At 37.6% G+C, this 19,692-nt stretch overlaps 2 protein-coding genes across 2 annotated transcripts; one reads left to right on the top strand and one right to left on the bottom strand.

The window, feature by feature from the left end:
* Positions 1–7,812: 7,812 nt before the first annotated feature.
* Positions 7,813–8,637, bottom strand: LOC130736728 (uncharacterized). Its single transcript, XM_057588518.1, has one exon. The coding sequence runs from the start codon at positions 8,635–8,637 to the stop codon at positions 7,813–7,815; it is 825 nt and encodes a 274-aa protein (XP_057444501.1).
* Positions 8,638–17,227: 8,590 nt separating this feature from the next.
* LOC130736727 (F-box/FBD/LRR-repeat protein At4g00160-like) lies at positions 17,228–19,129 on the top strand. The gene is made up of 5 exons (XM_057588517.1): positions 17,228–17,938; positions 18,210–18,371; positions 18,458–18,690; positions 18,862–18,929; positions 19,047–19,129. The coding sequence occupies exons 1-5, from the start codon at positions 17,228–17,230 to the stop codon at positions 19,127–19,129; spliced, it is 1,257 nt and encodes a 418-aa protein (XP_057444500.1).
* Positions 19,130–19,692: the final 563 nt, after the last annotated feature.

The raw sequence follows: 19,692 nt of genomic DNA, 5'->3' as shown, positions 1-19,692 counted from the left end.
TATTTTCACTAAGCCCTTAGCAGAAGATAGGTTTTTATTTATTCTTGAAAACCTGAACATGGATTTTTGTCCAGAGTAAGGTTTTCTTCAGAACTTCTGACCATGGTACCTCTGAAGTCATCAGATGTTACCTCTTTCAGAAGTTACTCGATCAGAAGCACTTAACCCAATGGTTAAACTTCTGTGGTAGACAACAATACACGTGTCACTTCATTTGTGACATAGTTCCTTGTGTCGCGTGGTATATCTGCTATAATGATGATGTCTACTCTCCTCTACTATGCTATTTTTAGACTATATACTTTATAACCGTTGATTTTGCCTTTAATTTCTTAGAAAAACTGTCAACGGTTACCATTAAACCCACTATATGCACTGTCACACACGATCTCCCACTCACTTACACTTACGGTTTTGAAACTACCCGTGTGCATTGCATTCATTCATACTTCTCCCTCCAACATTTCCCCTTTCTCTCTGAACCCTAAAACCTCATCCTCTGAAAATCATGGGCAAATCGAGGAAACCTAAGGCGAATGTTTCTGCTTCTACCACACAAACTGCCAAAGATCAGGAGAAGCAAAGATTCGAGGAAGCTCAGAAGATTCTGAATGCACCAAATGTAGTCACGTGTGCAAAGAAAGTGGAAGAACTGAATGTGTGCTGCGAAGCAAGAGTTGATTTTGATAATCTTGCTCAACATGGGTTTGATATCAGGAACCAAGTCGAGTTGCAAGGATGGTCTGGGTATTTCAACAGGCTCGTTGGTCCAATATATCACAAATTGGTTGTCGAGTTCTGGAAGAATGCAGTTTGCAATGACTACTACGTCGTCTCCCACGTACTGGGCAAGAAAATTGTGATCTCTGAAGAATCTATTGCAAAGCTGCTGGGTATGAAGTTCCAGGAGGGAAAAAGGATCAAGAATGTTGAAGCAAATGTTGCTGGAATGAGGACCGTTGTCAACAAGGCGCTCTATGATAACTGGTCTTACGAGAAAACCAAGTACAGCTTTAAGGACTTGAAGTCTGAGATGAAGATTTGGCAAAAGATCTTCATGCACTGCATTCACCCTAGAACTGGAGGAACTGATTACCTGAATGCAACTCAGAAGGTAATCATGTACTACATTTCAACTGGTGAGCTTATATGTCTGTCATTCCTTCTTTTCAATTATCTGAAGGAGTGTGTTGAGAAATCAAGGACCACAACTGGTTCTGAGAACAAGAGATTCATCTCCTACATTCCGTATGGAAGGCTACTGTCAGACATCTTCGTCCAAAACAAGCTTGTTAAGACTCTATCAGATCTTGAACTTCACGAAGATCTGGCCACGACAGTTGGTGATACCCTCAATGGCACAAAGTTGAAGAAAATGCAGATCATTGAGAAGATCAAAGTTGCTCCCAAAGAAGACACTTCTGATGAAGTTCGTCGGAGGAATTACCCCATTGATGACTTCCCCATTTGGTCCAAGAAGGACAATCCAGCATGCATTCTGGAATATGTAAGGATGCTCAGAAGACAAGGAGATCCTATCACCCTTACAGAATTTGTTAACACTCTTCCTGAAAGTCCTCCTAATCTGGCTACCAGGAAATCCAGGAGAGCAACAAGCAGCAAGCCCTCAGATCCTAAGGGCAAAGGAATTCTGATAGAGGAACCTGCAAAGAAGAAGGCTGCTTCCAAGAATGTGATCATCAGGGAACCATCTTCTGAAAGGTCTCTGAAGAGAACCTCAACTCAACAACAACAAATGTCTGATTCTGAAAGCTCAGAAGACACATGGGAAGATTCCTTAAGTGAGGAGACTGAAGATGAAGACAGGCCTCTGGCCAAGAGACGCAAAATTATTCTTGAGGAAGAGGAAGATGAGCAGGATGACCATGAGATCATCCAGAATGTGATTCAGGGTATAAGAGACTCTTCAGATGCTGAAGAATCCACAGATTCTGATGAGGTCCACTTGGTAAGAAGAAGAAAGCTGCCTCTGAAAGGTCCCCTTCAACAGAAAAAGACAGTTGCAGAACAAGCATCTGAACCAACTTCAGAAGTACAGAGAGAAAGAAGATCTAAACGCACTTCTGATCCAGCAAGGGCTGCAAGTCTCACCAGAACCTCACCCATCAGAAGCCCCAGTAAGGTAATTACTGAAAGCATTAATTCCGATTCTGCTTTAGTAGTTATACCTGAACAACCCCTGCCTATATCTACTTCCATGCCTACCTTAACCCAAACAGCACCCACTCAACCTGAAACACAACCTCAAACACAAGCTGCACCTCAAGTTCCTACTTCATCCATCCAAACAGCTACCACAGCCATCCCTTCCACTCCAATTTACACTTCAACCACATCCATTTCAACTGAACCAATACCTCCTTTCAATTCCTTCATTCAAGGCATTATTCAAAGTGAGGCAACTCTAAAAAACTTAGTTCAACAATTCTCTCCCAAGCCTGCATCCACTCCACACACCTTTCTCATAACCCGAACTGGTGAGATCCCTGCTGAGAAAGAGAAGGAAGATGATGATGTCCAGATCCTTGAGCCGCCTTTCAATGTGAAGCCCCTTCAACAAATTGCTTCCAATTTTGAAGATCGGATTCCAGACGCTGCTGAGACCTCCTATGTATCCTTGTCTAACTACTCAACAGTCAACTCACAGGATCTGAGTTTCACTTCACCTGAGAAGACTGTCACCTCAAGGAAATGGCCAGATACTATCTCTGAAGCTGAGCATATGGATGAATCAGATCACTCAGGCGTCGAGAAGGGTCATGAGATTGATTCCATTCCTTCTGAGCACATGGAAGAATCAAATGCTTCGAGCTCCAATGCTGCCAGAACTCCTCAACCTGTTCATACCCTAGCCACCTCCTTCCTCCCTCAGAGTCTTCCTCAACTCATTCAGGAGTTTTCTGCAGAAGCAATCAGAAGGGTGAACTGGCTGTATCAGTTAACTGATGATCAGCTTGATGCTTCCCTTGTTGATAGTCTATGGTCTGCATTTGAGAAATGGTCAGAAGGCAAAGGTCATGAACTTCAGAAGCAACTTAGCAGGGAGAAAAGACTAAGAGTTCATGATGCATCCGAAAGGGCCTATGAGCAGAGGCAGAGAGTGCTACACAAGGTTTGTGAATCTTTGAGAAAAGCAATGGCTGAAAGACCATGTGTTGTCTCCGAATGTACCTCAGAAGATGTTGTGATGCTCTCAGCAGAGGAAGAAGAAGACAGCACTGATGGTATAGTCATTCTGGAAGATGCAGGTGTTGATGAAGTTCAGCAGCAAGGGCCAATTCAAGTCGACATTGCAATGTCATCAGAGGCTGAAGATGCTCTTCATGTTCAGGCTCCAGAAGTTCCTACATCGGATCCAGCTCTAGAAGTTCCTACATCTGATCCAGCTCCAGAAGTTGAAGTTCTTGCTGCTCGAATTGACAGAATTTAGAATGATCAGCAGAGATTGTTTCAGATGGTTGAGAAACAAGGACAAGTTCAGACTGAGCAAAGCAAGCAGATTGCAGAGTCCTCAAGCAAAATGGAAGCCATCATGAAGTATCTTATGGACAATCTTCCTTCCACCTCCAAGCCTTGAATCCCTCATCTCTATCATGCATACATTTAATTGTTATGACTGCATTTATTTTATGCTGACTATGCCTAATTATTCTTATCTGATTCAATGCACCGTCCATTTAGTAACTCACATGTCTTTATGATTTGATAAGTTTTATGCATGATTTTCTGTTACCTTTTCTCCTTATAATCTCCGCAATCCTTCTTCTCCATCACAACGCAATTCACTTCCTCATCTCTCTGTTTCATTTCTCCTTGTTCAAGAATGACTTCTGTCGACTTAATTTCTGAACTCAAGACTTTGGCATTTGACCAAGTCTTTCCAAATCTCTCTTCCTCTCAGATCTCTCAAGCTCTTGAGAAGATTGAGCATCTTCTGACCTGTTGGCTCACTTCTCATTAGACTCACTGTCTTCAGAACCTTAAAGAAGTTCTGAATGATCTTCTCTGCCTGACCAATCGCCAGGAGGACATCGAAGCTCAGCTCCAGGGCATTTGCATGCTTCTGGAATACGAGGAAGATCACCATGAAGCGGATCAAGAGGCTGTCCAGGAGAATGTTGCCCTCAAGGAGGACCTGGCTACTCAGTTAGCCTCAATTGATAAGGACATTCGTCCTCTCCACCTTCAACTTCTCTCCATGAAGAATTCTCGAGCTTTCCTGTTTATCTAGGCTTAGTCTTCTTCCTTCCTCTCGATCCCTTGTACTTCTTCTCCATTCAATAATAATAACCTATCTTATTTGCATCACTTCTCTGTTATTGTTATTGTTGTTTGCGTTTTTCAATCTTTTTGATTATGACAAAAAAGGGGGAGTACGTAAATTGGTTTTTGATAAATTTTTATATTACATAAAACCAGTAGAGGAGAACAAGTATCAATACTTATAGCACATAGATATTGTCAAGCGTCTCAGATAAGGAATACATTTTGAACTAATCTTGCTTCTGACGTCTTATTCCAATTATATCTAGACAACTCTATGTTATTATGTGATATACGCTAAGTTCTGAACCATCACTTCTGATGAGTATACATCCATTCAAGCGTAAATTCTGATCACATAACCAGACTCCGAATCTAGATTCTTCACAAATTCATCAAGTCATAGATTCAGGGGGAGTCAGGGGGAGACCCTTGCTCAGAATCCGGTGTTAACTCAGATTCAGAAAGAGCATTGCAAACCGTTACACAAGGATAAGTTTAATCTCTGATCCTTCCTTTCCTGTGTATTCAGTTTATTGTGTAAAAATTGTTCATCAAAATACTTGTTTTGTCATCATCAAAAAGGGGGAGATTGTAAGATCATGGTTTGATCAGTGGTTGCATCTCTATGTTTTGATGATTACAATTAAGGTTTGTGATGATGAACAATTGTGGTACCCTAACGTTTGTCTTTTTAAGTTGTGACAAACAGGTTCTGAATCTGACCCAAGCCTATTCGTTCAGAAGAAGAAGAACCAAGGGCTACTAAAAAGAGAGCTCATTAACCTACCATGTTCGTTCTGAACAGTGGCAAATACCTCAGAAGCTCTGAAGATGGAAGCTCTCAAGAAGATCTGAAGAACTCAAGTCAGAAGTTCTGAAGACCAGATGTTCCAGTGGAACGGTCCAGAAGCAGAAGACTCAAGTTCTGAAGATTTACAAGAAGTTGGTTCTGAAGGCCCAAGCTATTCTAGCTCTGACGATCAGAAGTTCTGAGGAACTCGTTCAGTAGCAGAAGTTGCAAGGTCAGAAGAATCCAAGCTTCAATCTGACGATGATCAGAAGCTTCATCAACGTTCATCTGAAGCTCCTTCATCTCAAGTCAACTGGTGAAAGGACAGGTCGCTATCACAGTACAACGTCGTACAAGTCTCAGTCTGTCCGCCACCTACCTTGTACAGCCTAGCAGTCTGATATTACAGAATTGCCACTCCAACGGATAAAACCCTAGCAACGGCTACATCACAAGCCTTGGAGTATATAAAGGCTGAAGGAAGAAGAAAGAGGCGAAGAAACCGTGCTGAAAATATTCAACATATACAAACCATTCTCTTAGCATTATTTCTTCACTGTTCTTAAACATCTGAGTTTACTATTCGCTTGTTAGAAGCACTCATTGTAAACCCGAAACCTTTTACATCATATTGTAAAGTTCATCAAGAGACCAAGGTTGGTCGGATCTTGAGAGGACTGAATCAAGGCTGATTCAGTATTTAGCTAGTCTTAAGAGGATCGGTAGATCAGCTTCTTAAGAGGATACTAGTGAGAAAATCAGTGTACTGTTAGTCACTTAGCAGGTTGCAAAGTGCAGTTGTAACACTCATTGATTTTAGTGGATTGCCTTCATCAGAAGAAGGAAGAAATCACCTTCACAGGTGGACTGGATTAGCTTGAGCTTTTATCTCAAGTGAACCAGGATAAAATACTCGTGTGCTTTACTTCCTATCATTCAGCACTTAGTTTTTATCTTTGAGTTTTGAAAATGGCCAAAAGTTTACCCGAGATACAAAAACTCTATTCAAACCCCCCCCCCCCCTTTCTAGTGTTTTTCGCACCTTCAAAAAACTCATAAATTAAAACATGCAAATTGAGACCACTCCAGCCTCAAATATATAACATATTTTATCACCAAATTTCATAATGGAAATCACACCAAAATTTGCACAAAATAACACTTCAATATAATTATTAAATCATTCACTATTCCACCAACATACTAGCAACACAAAATCATCAAATGTCTCACATCAATTACCAGAATCAGTTTCAGAATCAATCCCAGAAATAAGCAGAAACATAGCAAACTTGAATATAATTATGGTACTAAATGAGCAGTCCAAAAATTATGAAAATTTTACCAAACATATCCTTATACGTTAGCTTTCATATAAAATTGGTTTCACCCAATTTGGAATTCTGTAGAGAGAGTTATGCTCTCTACAGCACATGCTGTTAGGGTGTCTGCGAGCAGAAACAGAGTGAACTTGCAGATAATTCTGGTATTGAACCAACAATCCCAAAATTATGAAAATATTACCCAATATAACCCTATGAGTTATCTTTCATACAAAATTAATTTCACGCAATTCGGAATTCTTTAGAGAGAGTTATGCTCTCTACAACACAGGCTGCTAGGGTGTCTGCGGGTAGAAACAGAATGAACTTGCAAATGATTCTGGTATTGAACCAGCAATCGAAAAATTATGAAAATATTACCCAACATAGCCCTATGAGTTAGCTTTCATACAAAATTGGTTTCACTCAATTTAGAATTCTGTAGAGAGAGTTATGCACTCTACAACACAGACTGTTAGGGTATCTGCGGGCAGAACAGAATATAACCCAATTTTCCCCAGAACCTCAATTTCGCTCAAAATCAATTTTGCTCACCACATGTTAACACTCAACACAGTCTCTCAGTTCTGAATTTTCAAAGAAGATGGGGGTTCCTTCATGTTAAACTCAACCTCTGTTATTCTACAATTATACAAGGTAAATTCAAACCCTTACCTCTTGAAGATCAAATTCTAGGTTTTTCTTCTCTTTTCTCCCCTTCTCTCTTTCACGCTTCTTTTCTTCTCCTCTGCTAACTTCTCCAATTCTCAAATTCTGATTTCTCTCTTTCTAATTCACTCGTATCCCTTAAATAGTCATACTAATGGGCCCCACTCTCAATTACTCACACAAAAACCTAACAACCTTATTTATCTAAATCTTATTCTATATCACATGAGATTTAAATTATAATCACATAATTCATCAAATTACCATATAGCTTAATAATAAATAAAATAAAATAGTAAATAACCTAATAACGAAAAATGGGGTGTTACACTGGAGCTCAGCCAGATTTATGTCATTAATGTCGACTTCGGGGGTGACCTCGTGGTATGCGTACTGAGTTGGACACACCAACTCTGTATTTATGTAGGCCACTTTCTCTTTTTTAGGCCACTTGTGAGTTGTCTTAGCTTTCTCGTCGTTCTTTTCCGCTTTGAGTAATTCGACATACCTTACTCTATCAGCGAGCTGAGACATATCTCGAATATAACGCGTGTCGAGTTTCTTCCTAATCGAATACTCTAAACCACCTGCGGCCAAAACAACCAGTACATGTTCTGGGACGTGAGTAAAGCATCGAGATTTCAACATCCTGAATCTATTCAGGTAGTCATCAATGGATTCAGCATTCTTTCTTTTGACGCTAGCCAAATCCTTTAGACTCACTTTGCACTCCCCTCTAAAGAACTACTCCTGGAAAATCCTTTCCAATTGTGTCCAAGTGTGGACTGACCTAGGAGCAAGGGTTGTGAACCATGTAAACACGTTCTTAGTCAAAGAACTTGGAAAATACTTCATTTTCAAATTTTCGTTAATGGCCAGGTCTCCAGCCTCAATCTGGTATCTCGCCACGTGTTCCACAGTAGACTCCCATGAGTCCCCAGAGAGCTTAGTGAACTTTAGGACTTTCCAGCCTCGAGGGAGTTCCGCTTCGAGAACTTCTTCAGTGAAGGCTGAAACAAAATGGGGTCTATTCGCAAAATCCACATTAAAACCATGCTGATTTAGCAATTGTTCGACAACAGCAGCAACGTTTTGTTGCCCCCCAGCATTTTGGTGTTGAATTCTTTCCAACACTCCATCGGCATGCTCATTCCTATTTACCATGTATACGTTCTGCGGCCTTGGTTGTCCCCCTTCATTTTCTTCGAATAATGGGTTTTGTCCTACGTGTTGGTAGGGTTGTACGGGCCCGCGAGCTGGGATTGCGACCGGTGGAATTGGTTCAATCCTCAGCAGAGGTGCTATCTCGTTTTGTGCTCCTAACACTGTTGCCAGACGCCCCATCTGATGGGCTAACTCTTGGTTATTTGCATTCGTGTTCTGGATCAAGAGATTAAAGATCTCTCCCATTTGTCGAGATAACATATTAACCATCTCGTGCTGGCTATCGTCAAACTGTTTCCTGATAGCCTGAAGTGACCCTGAGTTCATGCCCGTGGGCAAATACATTTGCGAACTTTGCCCCGTGGCAAAGCCGGGAGGGCTCACTCGATTTCCTAAGTTCATCATTGTGCCATTTGCCCCGAATGGAGCATCCCAAAAGGGGGCACATTCTCAGAGAACGTAATTGCCCTACAAGCCATGCATTAACGATGTAGGCATGCCAAAGGGCATATCTCTCACAGGCGGAGGAAGGTTCGGTATAAAGGATGTTTGGGCCACGTTAGCCACTCCCCTCGTCACAGTTGGCAGTGTGACGGCCTGAACCGTGGTGGAGATAGGATCTCGGCCACGGCCGACATTACTATACCCTGGGGTGGTGCTATGACGCCAGGATTCGTTCCAGGAGACAACTCCTCCTCATTGTTACTACTGCTCCCACCAGGGCTATTCTGATTCACCACATTGGATCCTTGCGGGGAGGTTCTACCTCGACTATTCGCCATACTTATTGTCCTACCACTTCTCAAGTGCATAAAACTAACTCGCGCAAGCAAGGACGAAAAACAAGTAGCAAAAACAATAAAACTTCACACAAAACGCTTCTGTAAAACTTGGTTTTCACAAAAACGGTCCCACCGGGCGTGCCAATTTGTTTACCGTGATATTTGGTAAACAAACATCTTCCAAATTAGACTGGAAAAAGTTTATGAGTTTTGCGAATTAGGGTTATTTTGGGAAAACGTCTTGCAAAAGCGCGTGTGAAATCGGGTTTTTCGACAATCGTGTGTCAAAGGATAAAAGGAAATAAGGATTCGAAAGCAAAACGCAAGACAATCAAAAGTGCTTGAAGATAAAATTCACTAAGTAAAAAGCTTTACATCAATCCAAACTCATAAAATCGACAGGAAATCTAACAAAAGCAACAATGAGAACAAGTTCGAAACTATCTAAGTGCAGGAATCATAAACGGCTGGTTCGGCAACATACTCCTCCATGATCATGTTAGGCTCGTTGAGTCTCTTTGATGCAGACATGAGAGTTTTGTAGTGATTTTTAGAGTTGAGTTGGGAACCTTTTTCTGCATTAAACTCACCTATTTATAGAGCTCTATGTCCTGTATGAACTTGGCGGTTTCTTCTTCCTTGCTAGACGAGTTAGTGGGTCTTACCCCCCCCCCCCCCACGATCTGCTGCTTGCTCCGGAAGTTCCATGCGTAGTGGTGGAGATGATGTTCTTCAACCGCCTCTTGGCCACGTCATGGGAAGCGCACGTTCTCTTTATTGACTTAGTCAATGGTTGCACGTGTTTAGTGTGTCCGCGTTTGTAGCAACGGTTATCAACGTCCCCTCGTCGAAATCTGCTATCCATTTAACTTAGCATTTTTCCTCACCTCTCCTGGTCCATTTTCGACTGCCCCATGCGTTTTGGGCCAAACATTTTGGGCCAACAATCCTATTAAATTAGATTTATTTGAATCTCATTAATTATCATCAGAAATCAGAAATACAAATTAAATTTTAGTGGTTAAATATGATTTTTTATCCCAATGAAGAGTCAAAATAATTTTATTGAATGTGTTCTCTTTACAATATAATTAAAAAAATTATATCACTATTCATAAATTCGTTGGTAATATACTTAAGAGAAAAATGATGATGCACTGACAGGGTAAATTTATTTTACACCGTCAACTAATGAGATTGTAAGAATGTGTCATAATAATTAATCAAATTAAATAAATAACATATTTTCTCATATCTTTAAAATCTGATTGTTTAACTGTGTAAAAAAAAACTTTAAATGCCTACAAAATAAACTCTATACATAAACCGAATAGTATATATAGTATGATTGTACAAATCACAGATCACAAAGAATTATTCGCCTCTCAAAGAAAAAAATCACAAACAATTATTCGCTTTTAAAAAATAAAAACAAACAATTATCCAATAATCAAGAAAAAGTAAGTTAGAGGTAGGGGTTCTACCTTTTTTTTCTCTACGAAAAGCCTGAAGATAAAAACTTTTATCCGATGGTTTTTTTTAATATTCAAAATCTCACACCTTTTGGCTGTCTCACACATGCAGCAAATCGTTTCTTCCACTCATTTTACGCCTACCCCTAATTTATATTGGGTATCATTGTGATTTGTGAGACTTCTTATTCAAACATAATTTTGTGAGTAAATACTTTTCACCTTCCAAGCTTATTATGATGTTTGGGAGGGATACATGGAGCTTCTAAGAAGATACTTACACCATTTATTTAAGACAATGGCAACAAATTAAACACAATGAATGCATTGAGTGATGGGGGGTATCAAGTTCATCTTGCACTTCCAGTAATATAGATGTTTTTTCATGCTGAGTTGCTCGGAGTGAAGATTGACTGTTGTTTGGAGGTTGTCAATATCCTTATAAGCAAGAGGAATGTTAATAATTATTAGTTTAGGATGTGATTCTCATAAGTCAGATGTACGTTGAATTGGAGTTCGTCTATTTTTCTTTTTATCTCATATTACTAGAAAGTAGAAACTGCGATATAGCTTCAAATGCTATGGGGACAACAGACTTTCCGTTGTGTTTAAAACATTCCTCCTTCCAATTTCATTTTTGTCATTACTTGAATGTGTAGTTTCACTTTAGTTTTCCCAATGTTAAAAAAAAACAATTTGACATTGACAAAAAAATACTCTTTCCAAATTAAGAAAATACTCTCTCTATTCATATATAACTGTCATTATTTTAATTTTTTTCTATTTATTTGTCACTTTTATATTTTCAAGAGAAAATTAATTACATTTTTTTTATGCTTAACAATAAAAAAACAAAAACAGAACAAGAAAAAACAAAACGAAACACCCCCTACAACCTAACAAAGGTTGAGCCTAGAGAGTCAGCTAAAAGCAAAGGTTCAAAGTCAGGAGGGGGGTTCTGAACAAGGAGGAAATCTAAACCTTGTCTGGCTCCCATTTTAGCTAAGAAACCAGCGCAAGCATTTCCCTCACGCAATGTATGCTCCACTCGCACCTCCCAGAGCCTTTGAAGCAGCTCCACAATGTTATAGATCAAAGCCGCCAGAACATGATAATGAGAGGGAGGGTCACCAACTAGAGCCACAGGTAGCGAAGAGTCCTAGTAACAAACCACCCTTCTGTAGCCTCGCTCCCACGAGATCCTCAAACCATGAAAAAGTGCCATAAGCTCCATATGTAACACCGAAGCTTGACCACCAAAGCTAGCAAAACCAATTAACCACACTCCACGGGCATCCCGAAGGCAACCACCATACCCGGAACGAAGCGGGGATCCCAAAGCACTTCCAATACGCTTAACTTAATAGTGGTAGGAAAATTGAAAAAAAAGATATAAGTAATAACAGAGATAAATGGTATGTTAGGATATAAGATATGAATTTTAAAAAATAAGAACAAATATTATTTTTTCAATGTCTTATCTCCAATCCCACCAACGTTATGTGATCTAACTATTAAAAGAAGTGTGATCCCAGTGTAAGACCCAACCACCTTATAACCTTACATATGTCACAACCTTAAAGTGAACAAATGAAGTAGAGTTATACTTGTGAGAGACTCACTAGGGCCATACTATTGTTTAGTGTTTAGCTACCCGTAGCACGCGCATCAATTTCCCTCATGATTTGTGATTTTGCATTCATCTGAAATGGAAAACGAAATTAGCAGCTTACGAGAATCACTCCTCTGTCATATACTTTCTTTTCTCCCATTAAAGCTTCAACCCCCACTCTATAATTCGAATATGTCCACTATATGGGAAACAAAGATTCATATCATGGCTTTGTTCAATCTGTGTATGAGTCATCAGTGGCAGAGCCACCGCGTGTAGAGGTAGAAATACGCCAAGCGACTTGTCATGGGCCGATGACTTAGCTTGTTAGAGGTTTGGCTTGGTGGACTGGGCGAGACCCCGGGGTCCCTCGCCCAGGGGCATCGGCCTTAGGCAGGGAGCGTGCCAGGGGTTTGGGCCTCTCTCCCCAAAGCCCAACTGGCCCATTAAGGTACAATAGAGGCGCCAAGCCCAACTCCACACCTATAAATAGGGGACGGTTACCAATTGTAAAGGACTCTTGACTCATTTGAGAAATATTCAGATTGAAATTCAGTTATTCTCTCTCTCTAGCGGTTAGAACTTCTCTATCTAAAACACTCATATCACTTTCCTCACACTTTGGGTACTCTACCCCCATTCAATGTTCTTAGGATAAAACTCCTGGCGAGGCCTGTTTATTAAAAAGGTTGGGTCTTGACTTTTTAAAATGCTTGACTAACTAAAAAGGTCAGACACTAACTATCCAAAAAAGCATATTTGGCTTGATAAGCCGACTTGTTTATGTAATATAATTGTTATCAATAATATAAAGGCTCAAATACTCTGGAGGTCCCTGGAATTGTATGGCGTACGAAAATAAGCACTTGAATTTTTTTTTTAAATTCTGGATCCCTGGAAAAAAAATTAATCGAAATATGTCTCTACCCGTGTTACGAGCTTATGTGGCTTTATTTTTACACAGTCATCGATTCCACGTGGCTTTTATAATTTTCTTTTATTACACATGGATTAATAAATAATAATTAAAAATTTTAAGTTTAACATTAATCTCTAAACCTAAATCTTAAAACATTTTACTCATAGCCCCAAAATAACATCACACAAAATTGACAGATCTGAATTGCCACAAAGTTTGAGTTTTTCTTAATTATTCATCCTCCTCTAAACACATATATAAATACAAAAAAGGCTTCAACACTCTGGAAGTCCCTGAAATTGTATGGCGTATGAAATTAAGTCCCTAAAAAAAAATTCCGATTCGGGATCACTGGATTTTTTTTTAAATCTAAATAAATCCCTACCCATGTTATGTGCTTATGTGGCTCGAAATTTGCACAATCACTCATTCCACGTGACATTTTTATTTTTATTTTATTACACATGTTATAATCAATTGTATTTAGCTCACCTTGGAAGAGCATGTTTCCAAGGATTTTAAATATCAATTTTATTCTCCTTTCTAAAAAAAATTAAACATTTTAATCTTAAAATTAATCCCTAAACCTAATAATCCATGATCCCTAAATCAGAAGAAACCTAAACCTAACTTAGATATCACCATCTTCCCCATCCTCAATTCATCTTCATCAGCATCTAAACACCAAAATTCCTTTGAAGAGAACACCAAAATCTTCATCAACATCTTCTTCAACCTCTACCCCAACCCATAAACAAACCCTGTAATCCCAACCCCCACAAACCCAACAATCATTTTTCCCTTATCTTAAAAATGAAATATTTCCACACCAGAAACAGAGTAGGGAGAACCCGAAACTCAAAAAAATCGCACCACTGCTCCCTCGCCTAATCTCTCTTCGCACTCAACCACCTTTCTTCTCTTCATGGCGCAGATCGAACTTGATTAGAAGCAGATCGAACCCCAATCATCCTTCTACTTCTCTTCACAACGCATATCGTAGCAGATTGACGACATGGGTGCTTCTTCTCTTCACAACGGCAGGGGTTGGCGGTGGGGGTCAGGTTGAGGTTTTGTGTTGGGGTTGAGGTTGCAGGTGGGGGTGGGGGTTGGGGTTGCAGAATCTGTCTTAACACCTCCTTTAGAAATCACACAAAATCGAGAAGACCAAACACAGCAGCAACAACAAACTTACCAAGATTCACTTTTAATTCAAAGTGATCAACTCTATCAGAGGCAATTTGCATTCACCATCATATTCAAAACCAGATTTCATAGTTTCAAGCGGAAAGTTTGCTCATTTACATATAATTCTATGATTTCGCTCATTTTGCTCACAAAATTTAATAGATTCAAGCAGAATTTTGAGGTTCAGATGTTGATGAAGATGAATTGAGGACGGTGAAGATTTGTTATATGTTCTTCCTCTCAATCTGGGTTAAATTTATTAATTATAATTGATTAATAGTGTAATAAAAAATTTAAAAAGCCACGTGGAATTGATGATTGTGCAACATTCCAGCCACATATGCACATAACACTGGTAGAGACTTATTTCGATTAAATTTTATTCTAGGGATCCCGAATCAGATTTTTTTTCAGGGACTTATTTTCATACGTTATACAATGTCAGGGACCTCTAGAGTATTTAAGCCTAATATAAATTATATAATATGAGAGCAATGATGTACACGTTTTATTATTTGAAAAGTAAATGCAATGATATATAAAAAGACATATTTGGCCACTGGTCGATTAGCTCGTGGCCTATTAGCCTACTGGTCTATTGATCTTCTTTATTTGAAATTGTCTGTTAAATATATAGGCTTTGAAGTATACTTGTAGATCACGCTAGACCTTACAATTCGGCTTGTTAAAAGGTCACAGGTCAGGCATGGGCTACAAAAAGAGAATGCAGACTAGGTCTGGGCCACGCAAAGCCTAGCTTGCTTGACTTGGGCTTATTTCCACCCTACCAATGTGGCCCAATGTGGCCATGACACTACCCAAAAATTAGAAATTGAATATATAATAGGTAGTAAGAGATGGTCTTCTACTTTTTTTTCCTTTTCTTTGTTTTCTGGGTGCTCTTTGGACAGAAGTCACACTAAAAAATTCTCAAGTGTTTATTTATATATTTTAAAAAAATCATATTGTGGCTCTATGATCACAATCGCCTATATATAATTATTCTTTCGCTGCGTCATTTCAAAGTTAATTTTAGATATCTCATCAATATCAATATCAATCAATCAATATCAATATCAATATCATCAATATCAATATCAATATATATTAGAAAAGAAGAACTCCTATCAGGCTGATTTAGTGACGTGTCATTCTCACGTTAATTCTTAGTGACGTGTCATTCCCACGTTAATTCTCATAAAAAAAATTTCACGTGTCATTCTCAGGTTAATTCTCATAAAAAAATATATTTTTAAATTTTAGATTTGATTAGGATTTAGGTTTTTTATTTCTCGATTTTATCTTAATTTATTTTGGATTTATTTTTAGAGTATTAATTAATTTTTATGGTATTTTTATTGAATTTTCGGAATTTTAATGAATTCATGATTTTATGAGTTTTTATTGTGATTTGCTAGATTTTGATAGTTTTTATCTATATTTATTTAGTACCTTTTTAAATTTTAGATTTGATTAGGATTTTTTAAAGGTAATTTTAAATCTGAATTTTTTTTCATAAAATATTAAAAATTTAAAATATTTTCCCTAATTATCTAAGATTTACCTAGATTAAATAAAAAACTAAAAATTCAATAAAAATACCTTAAAAATTAATTGATATAAACTACCAAATCTCAATAAAAACTCATAAAATCTTTAATTAAATACAAATGCAAAAATGCAATAAAAATAACATAAAATATTCAAAAATTCAATAAAAATAACATAAAATTTAATTAATACTCTAAGAATAAACTTTTTCTTCACCTAAAATTTATTTCCATAACAAATCTTGAAACCGATTTTTTAAATTTAATTTTAAATCTGAGAAACATTTTCATAAAATATTAAAATCTTAAAATATTTGTCTTTATTATCTAAGGTTGACCTAAATTACTCCTTACTAATACTGCATCAGCCATCTCCTCCCCCACATGCCTCTACTGTGAACCGGCTGACATGGAGGAAAAATGATGAAGATCACTCGAGTATGCAACTTGCTTTATGTGGTGCTGATAATTGTGTAAGTGTTTGACATAAATGTTTATGCTTCACTTCCTAAAGGTTATTTTTTGTTGCTGAATTTGATTGACTTAATTAGTGAGCACTATATTTGGTAGTGTTGATTCAATTCCTAAATGCCATGGCCTTTAATTTTCTCTTAATGTTTTCATTGTTCCCTATTTTGTATATATTTCATAAATTTTGTAGGTACCCTGCAATATTGTCTCAAACTTGGATGACTTCAAATAAACAAAATGATGTCATATTTTATGATTTATCTTTCACAAGCCTAATTTGTCCTACTATCACATTCTTTTTTTTCCATGATTAATACGTGTTTATCATCTGCTTTATTATAATTGTTCTTACATTCTTAGTATGTTACATTTTTTATAATTTAAAATATTGATCGATGTATAAAATACAATAGACACATTCTTTTTTTTTCCGTGATTAATATGTGTTTATGATCTGCTTCATTAATTATGATTGTTCTTACATTCGTAGTATCTTAAATTATTTTACAATTTATAATATGATTGATGTATCAAATACAGTAGACATTTTCCCGTGCAACGCACGGGTAAAAAAAACACTAGTTAAGAAAATTCTTTTAAGAATTTGGTGATGGCTCCCCTCAAGCTTAGAGTGATTTCTATTTTTTTTATAAAAGAATATTATGATGAGTTAAAATATGGCTTTCAGAAAAAGTTTATGAGGTGATGTGTACTAGAAAATTTTCATGCCTAATTTTTTTAAATAATTAAATAAGAGTACTGTAAACAAAATATCTTAAATTTCTAAAAATACAATTATTCTGTAATAAAAGATAAAAGCTAAAATAAGTAATAATAAAGATTTGGTAACAGTATTGGTTAAACGTGACTGCTAGTTATTCAGCATTCAAATTTAGTGACACACACCACCATCAAACGCAAGAGCATGCGCATAAAGGGATGAGCAGTATGTAATCTTTCGTTCATTTCAGTTATTTGTAAATTTGACTTCTCTAAGAAGGATGGGCGATTTGATTAGCAACTTACCAGACGCACTCCTACGTGACATACTCTCTTTTCTCCCAACCAAGCAAGCTGTTGTCACAAGCATTCTCTCGAAGCGTTGGATGCCTCTATGGCGTTCAGTGCCCACTCTCGACTTCGACGACTCTTGTGTAAACAGCGAAGACACTTATGATCGTTTTGTTCAGGCCGTGTATGCAGTCATCTTTTCCCGAGATCTTCACCTCCCCATCCACAAATTCCGCCTCAACTGTTACACTAATTCTTATCATCCTAATTACGATCCTGCCAATATCAGTGATTGGGTTAATGCTGTTGTGCAACGCAGAGTTCACCACCTCGATCTCTACCTCCGTTCCCTGTATCATCAACCACCCCCTAACTTGTCTTCCATCTTCACTTGCAAAACTCTCGTGGTTCTCAAGTTGCGAGAATGCAACTTGGAACCTATTTCCTCTGTTGATTTACCTTTCCTTAAAGTCATGCATCTAGAATTGTTGTGGTTCTCAAAACGTGGATGTCTCGCTCAGCTTCTTTCTGGATGTCCACTTCTTGAGGATTTTAAAGCAAGTTTTTTATATTTTCATGAAGATGTCACTGATACAGAGTTTAAAACATTACCAAAGTTGCTCAGAGCAGAACTTTCTGCGAGAACTGACAATTTTTTGCTGGGAGTGGTTAACAATGTCAAGGTTTTGCGCATCGATTGGGTATTTGATTTATGAATCATTATTTTTTATTCCTAACTGAGGTTGTCTAAATGACTCATGATAAAGTTTTGGTTAAATAAACCATCATCCAATCATATTGGAGATAAGTGAGTTGGAATTTTTATATTTTATTTATTAATTTATTTCCAGCTCATTTATCTTCAATGTGATTGGATGATGAGTTATTTAACCAAAACTTTATCATGTGTCATTTTGACAACCTCTCCTCTGAAATGAGATATTTGATTTATTGCAATTGTAACTCATGCAGATTGAGCGCAGTCTTTGTAAAGGCATTTGCCCCTACGATTTCCCCATGTTTCACAATTTGGCCCATATTGAACTTGAATATAACAGTTATAATAATGATTGGTCTGAGGTAGTGGAATTTCTCAAGTGTTGCCCCAAGCTTCAAGTTCTTATCATTAACCAGGTTTGGTTACAGGCTTAATTAGAATGATTACTATTTGCCACTTCTTCATTTCATTTATTTATTTCTTTTGTTATCGTTGTTAACAGCCAAATATTCGTTTCTATGAGTCTTATCTACTTGAAGAACCAGCAAATTGGGAGTACCCACCATCTGTTCCTAAATGCATTCTATTACATCTTAAAAGATGTTGTCTCAATCATTATAGAGGCGCCGCATGTGAGTTTGAATTTGCAAGATATATTATGAAGAATGGAAGATCTTTAGAGAGAATGACAATATACAGTGGCGCTGACGTAGATAAACAGGAACGGCTTAAGAAGTTAGAAAAATTATCCTCATGCACAAGAAGCTCTGCAACGTGTAAACTTTCCTTCACATGATAACAAACAAGATTTGGTAGCTACAAGTAGTTTCCTAATTTCTTCCTAGTAGCTAGGTTCTTCCAAGTAGTTGAATTTGTTCTTTATTGGTGGTTTATTGTAAATTTTAGATATAGTGCTGAAGTTGACGCAATTGTGTGTAGTATGATGTTTGAACATGCAAATTCCTTGCTCCAATGTTTTGTACCCAGCTCGATTTGTTGGACTTTGTTCCACTTTTACAAAGTGTGAAATTTTGATTAATCCAATCTGATATTTCAATTAGTAGAACATTGATTTTTCTGCCTTTTTACAGGCACAACTAAGAAGCTGGCATTGAAAAACAAGGTTGTCTTTGGAGCTAGTGAGCAATGGCATGCTCCAAGTCTCCAACTATAACCGCAAGTATGGCATTTGCCAGAACAGTTTCACAGACAGGGATATCCCTTTCTAATTCTACATTTCTACTATTGAACATATAGACCAAGGGCCTTGTTTAACTAAGGTCGGTAGTTGTTTATCACATATTCAACCTGCCCCCTTGCTCCTAGAGCCTAGTATATACCAATCTTCTTTGGGTTGTTTGCATGCAGAAATGCCTCAATGAGTAATCGGGAAGTTTTGACTTGAAGATAATTGGGAAGATTAGATTAGATTTGTTACTCTTCCCATTTCATATTATATAAAGAAAGTTTTTAATTGAAAATTAATGGTGGATACGATATATAGTTTATGTAAATTTAAAATAGTGACTTAAAGGTTAAATGACTCATGGAATTGTAAAGGGAATCAGTTCTGATCCCTGAAAAAATATCACATCAAATTAGGTCCCTATAAATTTTTTTTAATTCAATTAAGGATAAAGTGTGTTTCCATCAAATGTGTCTTAATTTTGACCTGATCAACTTTTTCACGTGGCTTTTTTAAATTTTTTAAATTTCAGTAATACCACATGTTATGAT

The sequence above is a fragment of the Lotus japonicus genome, chromosome 2 (genome assembly GCF_012489685.1).
Source record: "Lotus japonicus ecotype B-129 chromosome 2, LjGifu_v1.2".
NCBI lineage: Eukaryota > Viridiplantae > Streptophyta > Magnoliopsida > Fabales > Fabaceae > Lotus > Lotus japonicus.
This window is presented reverse-complemented; position numbering and strand designations above follow the sequence as displayed.

What these genes read in the sequence shown, in the direction of transcription:
- LOC130736728 (XM_057588518.1), bottom strand. Translation starts at nt 8,637, where the DNA reads ATGATGAACTTAGGAAATCGAGTGAGCCCTCCCGGCTTTGCCACGGGG.
- LOC130736727 (XM_057588517.1), top strand. Translation starts at nt 17,228, where the DNA reads ATGGGCGATTTGATTAGCAACTTACCAGACGCACTCCTACGTGACATA. An exon ending in AAGTTCTTATCATTAACCAG is followed by an intron (nt 18,372 to 18,457) that starts GTTTGGTTACAG and finishes CGTTGTTAACAG; the next exon opens with CCAAATATTCGTTTCTATGA. An exon ending in TGCAAATTCCTTGCTCCAAT is followed by an intron (nt 18,930 to 19,046) that starts GTTTTGTACCCA and finishes GCCTTTTTACAG; the next exon opens with GCACAACTAAGAAGCTGGCA.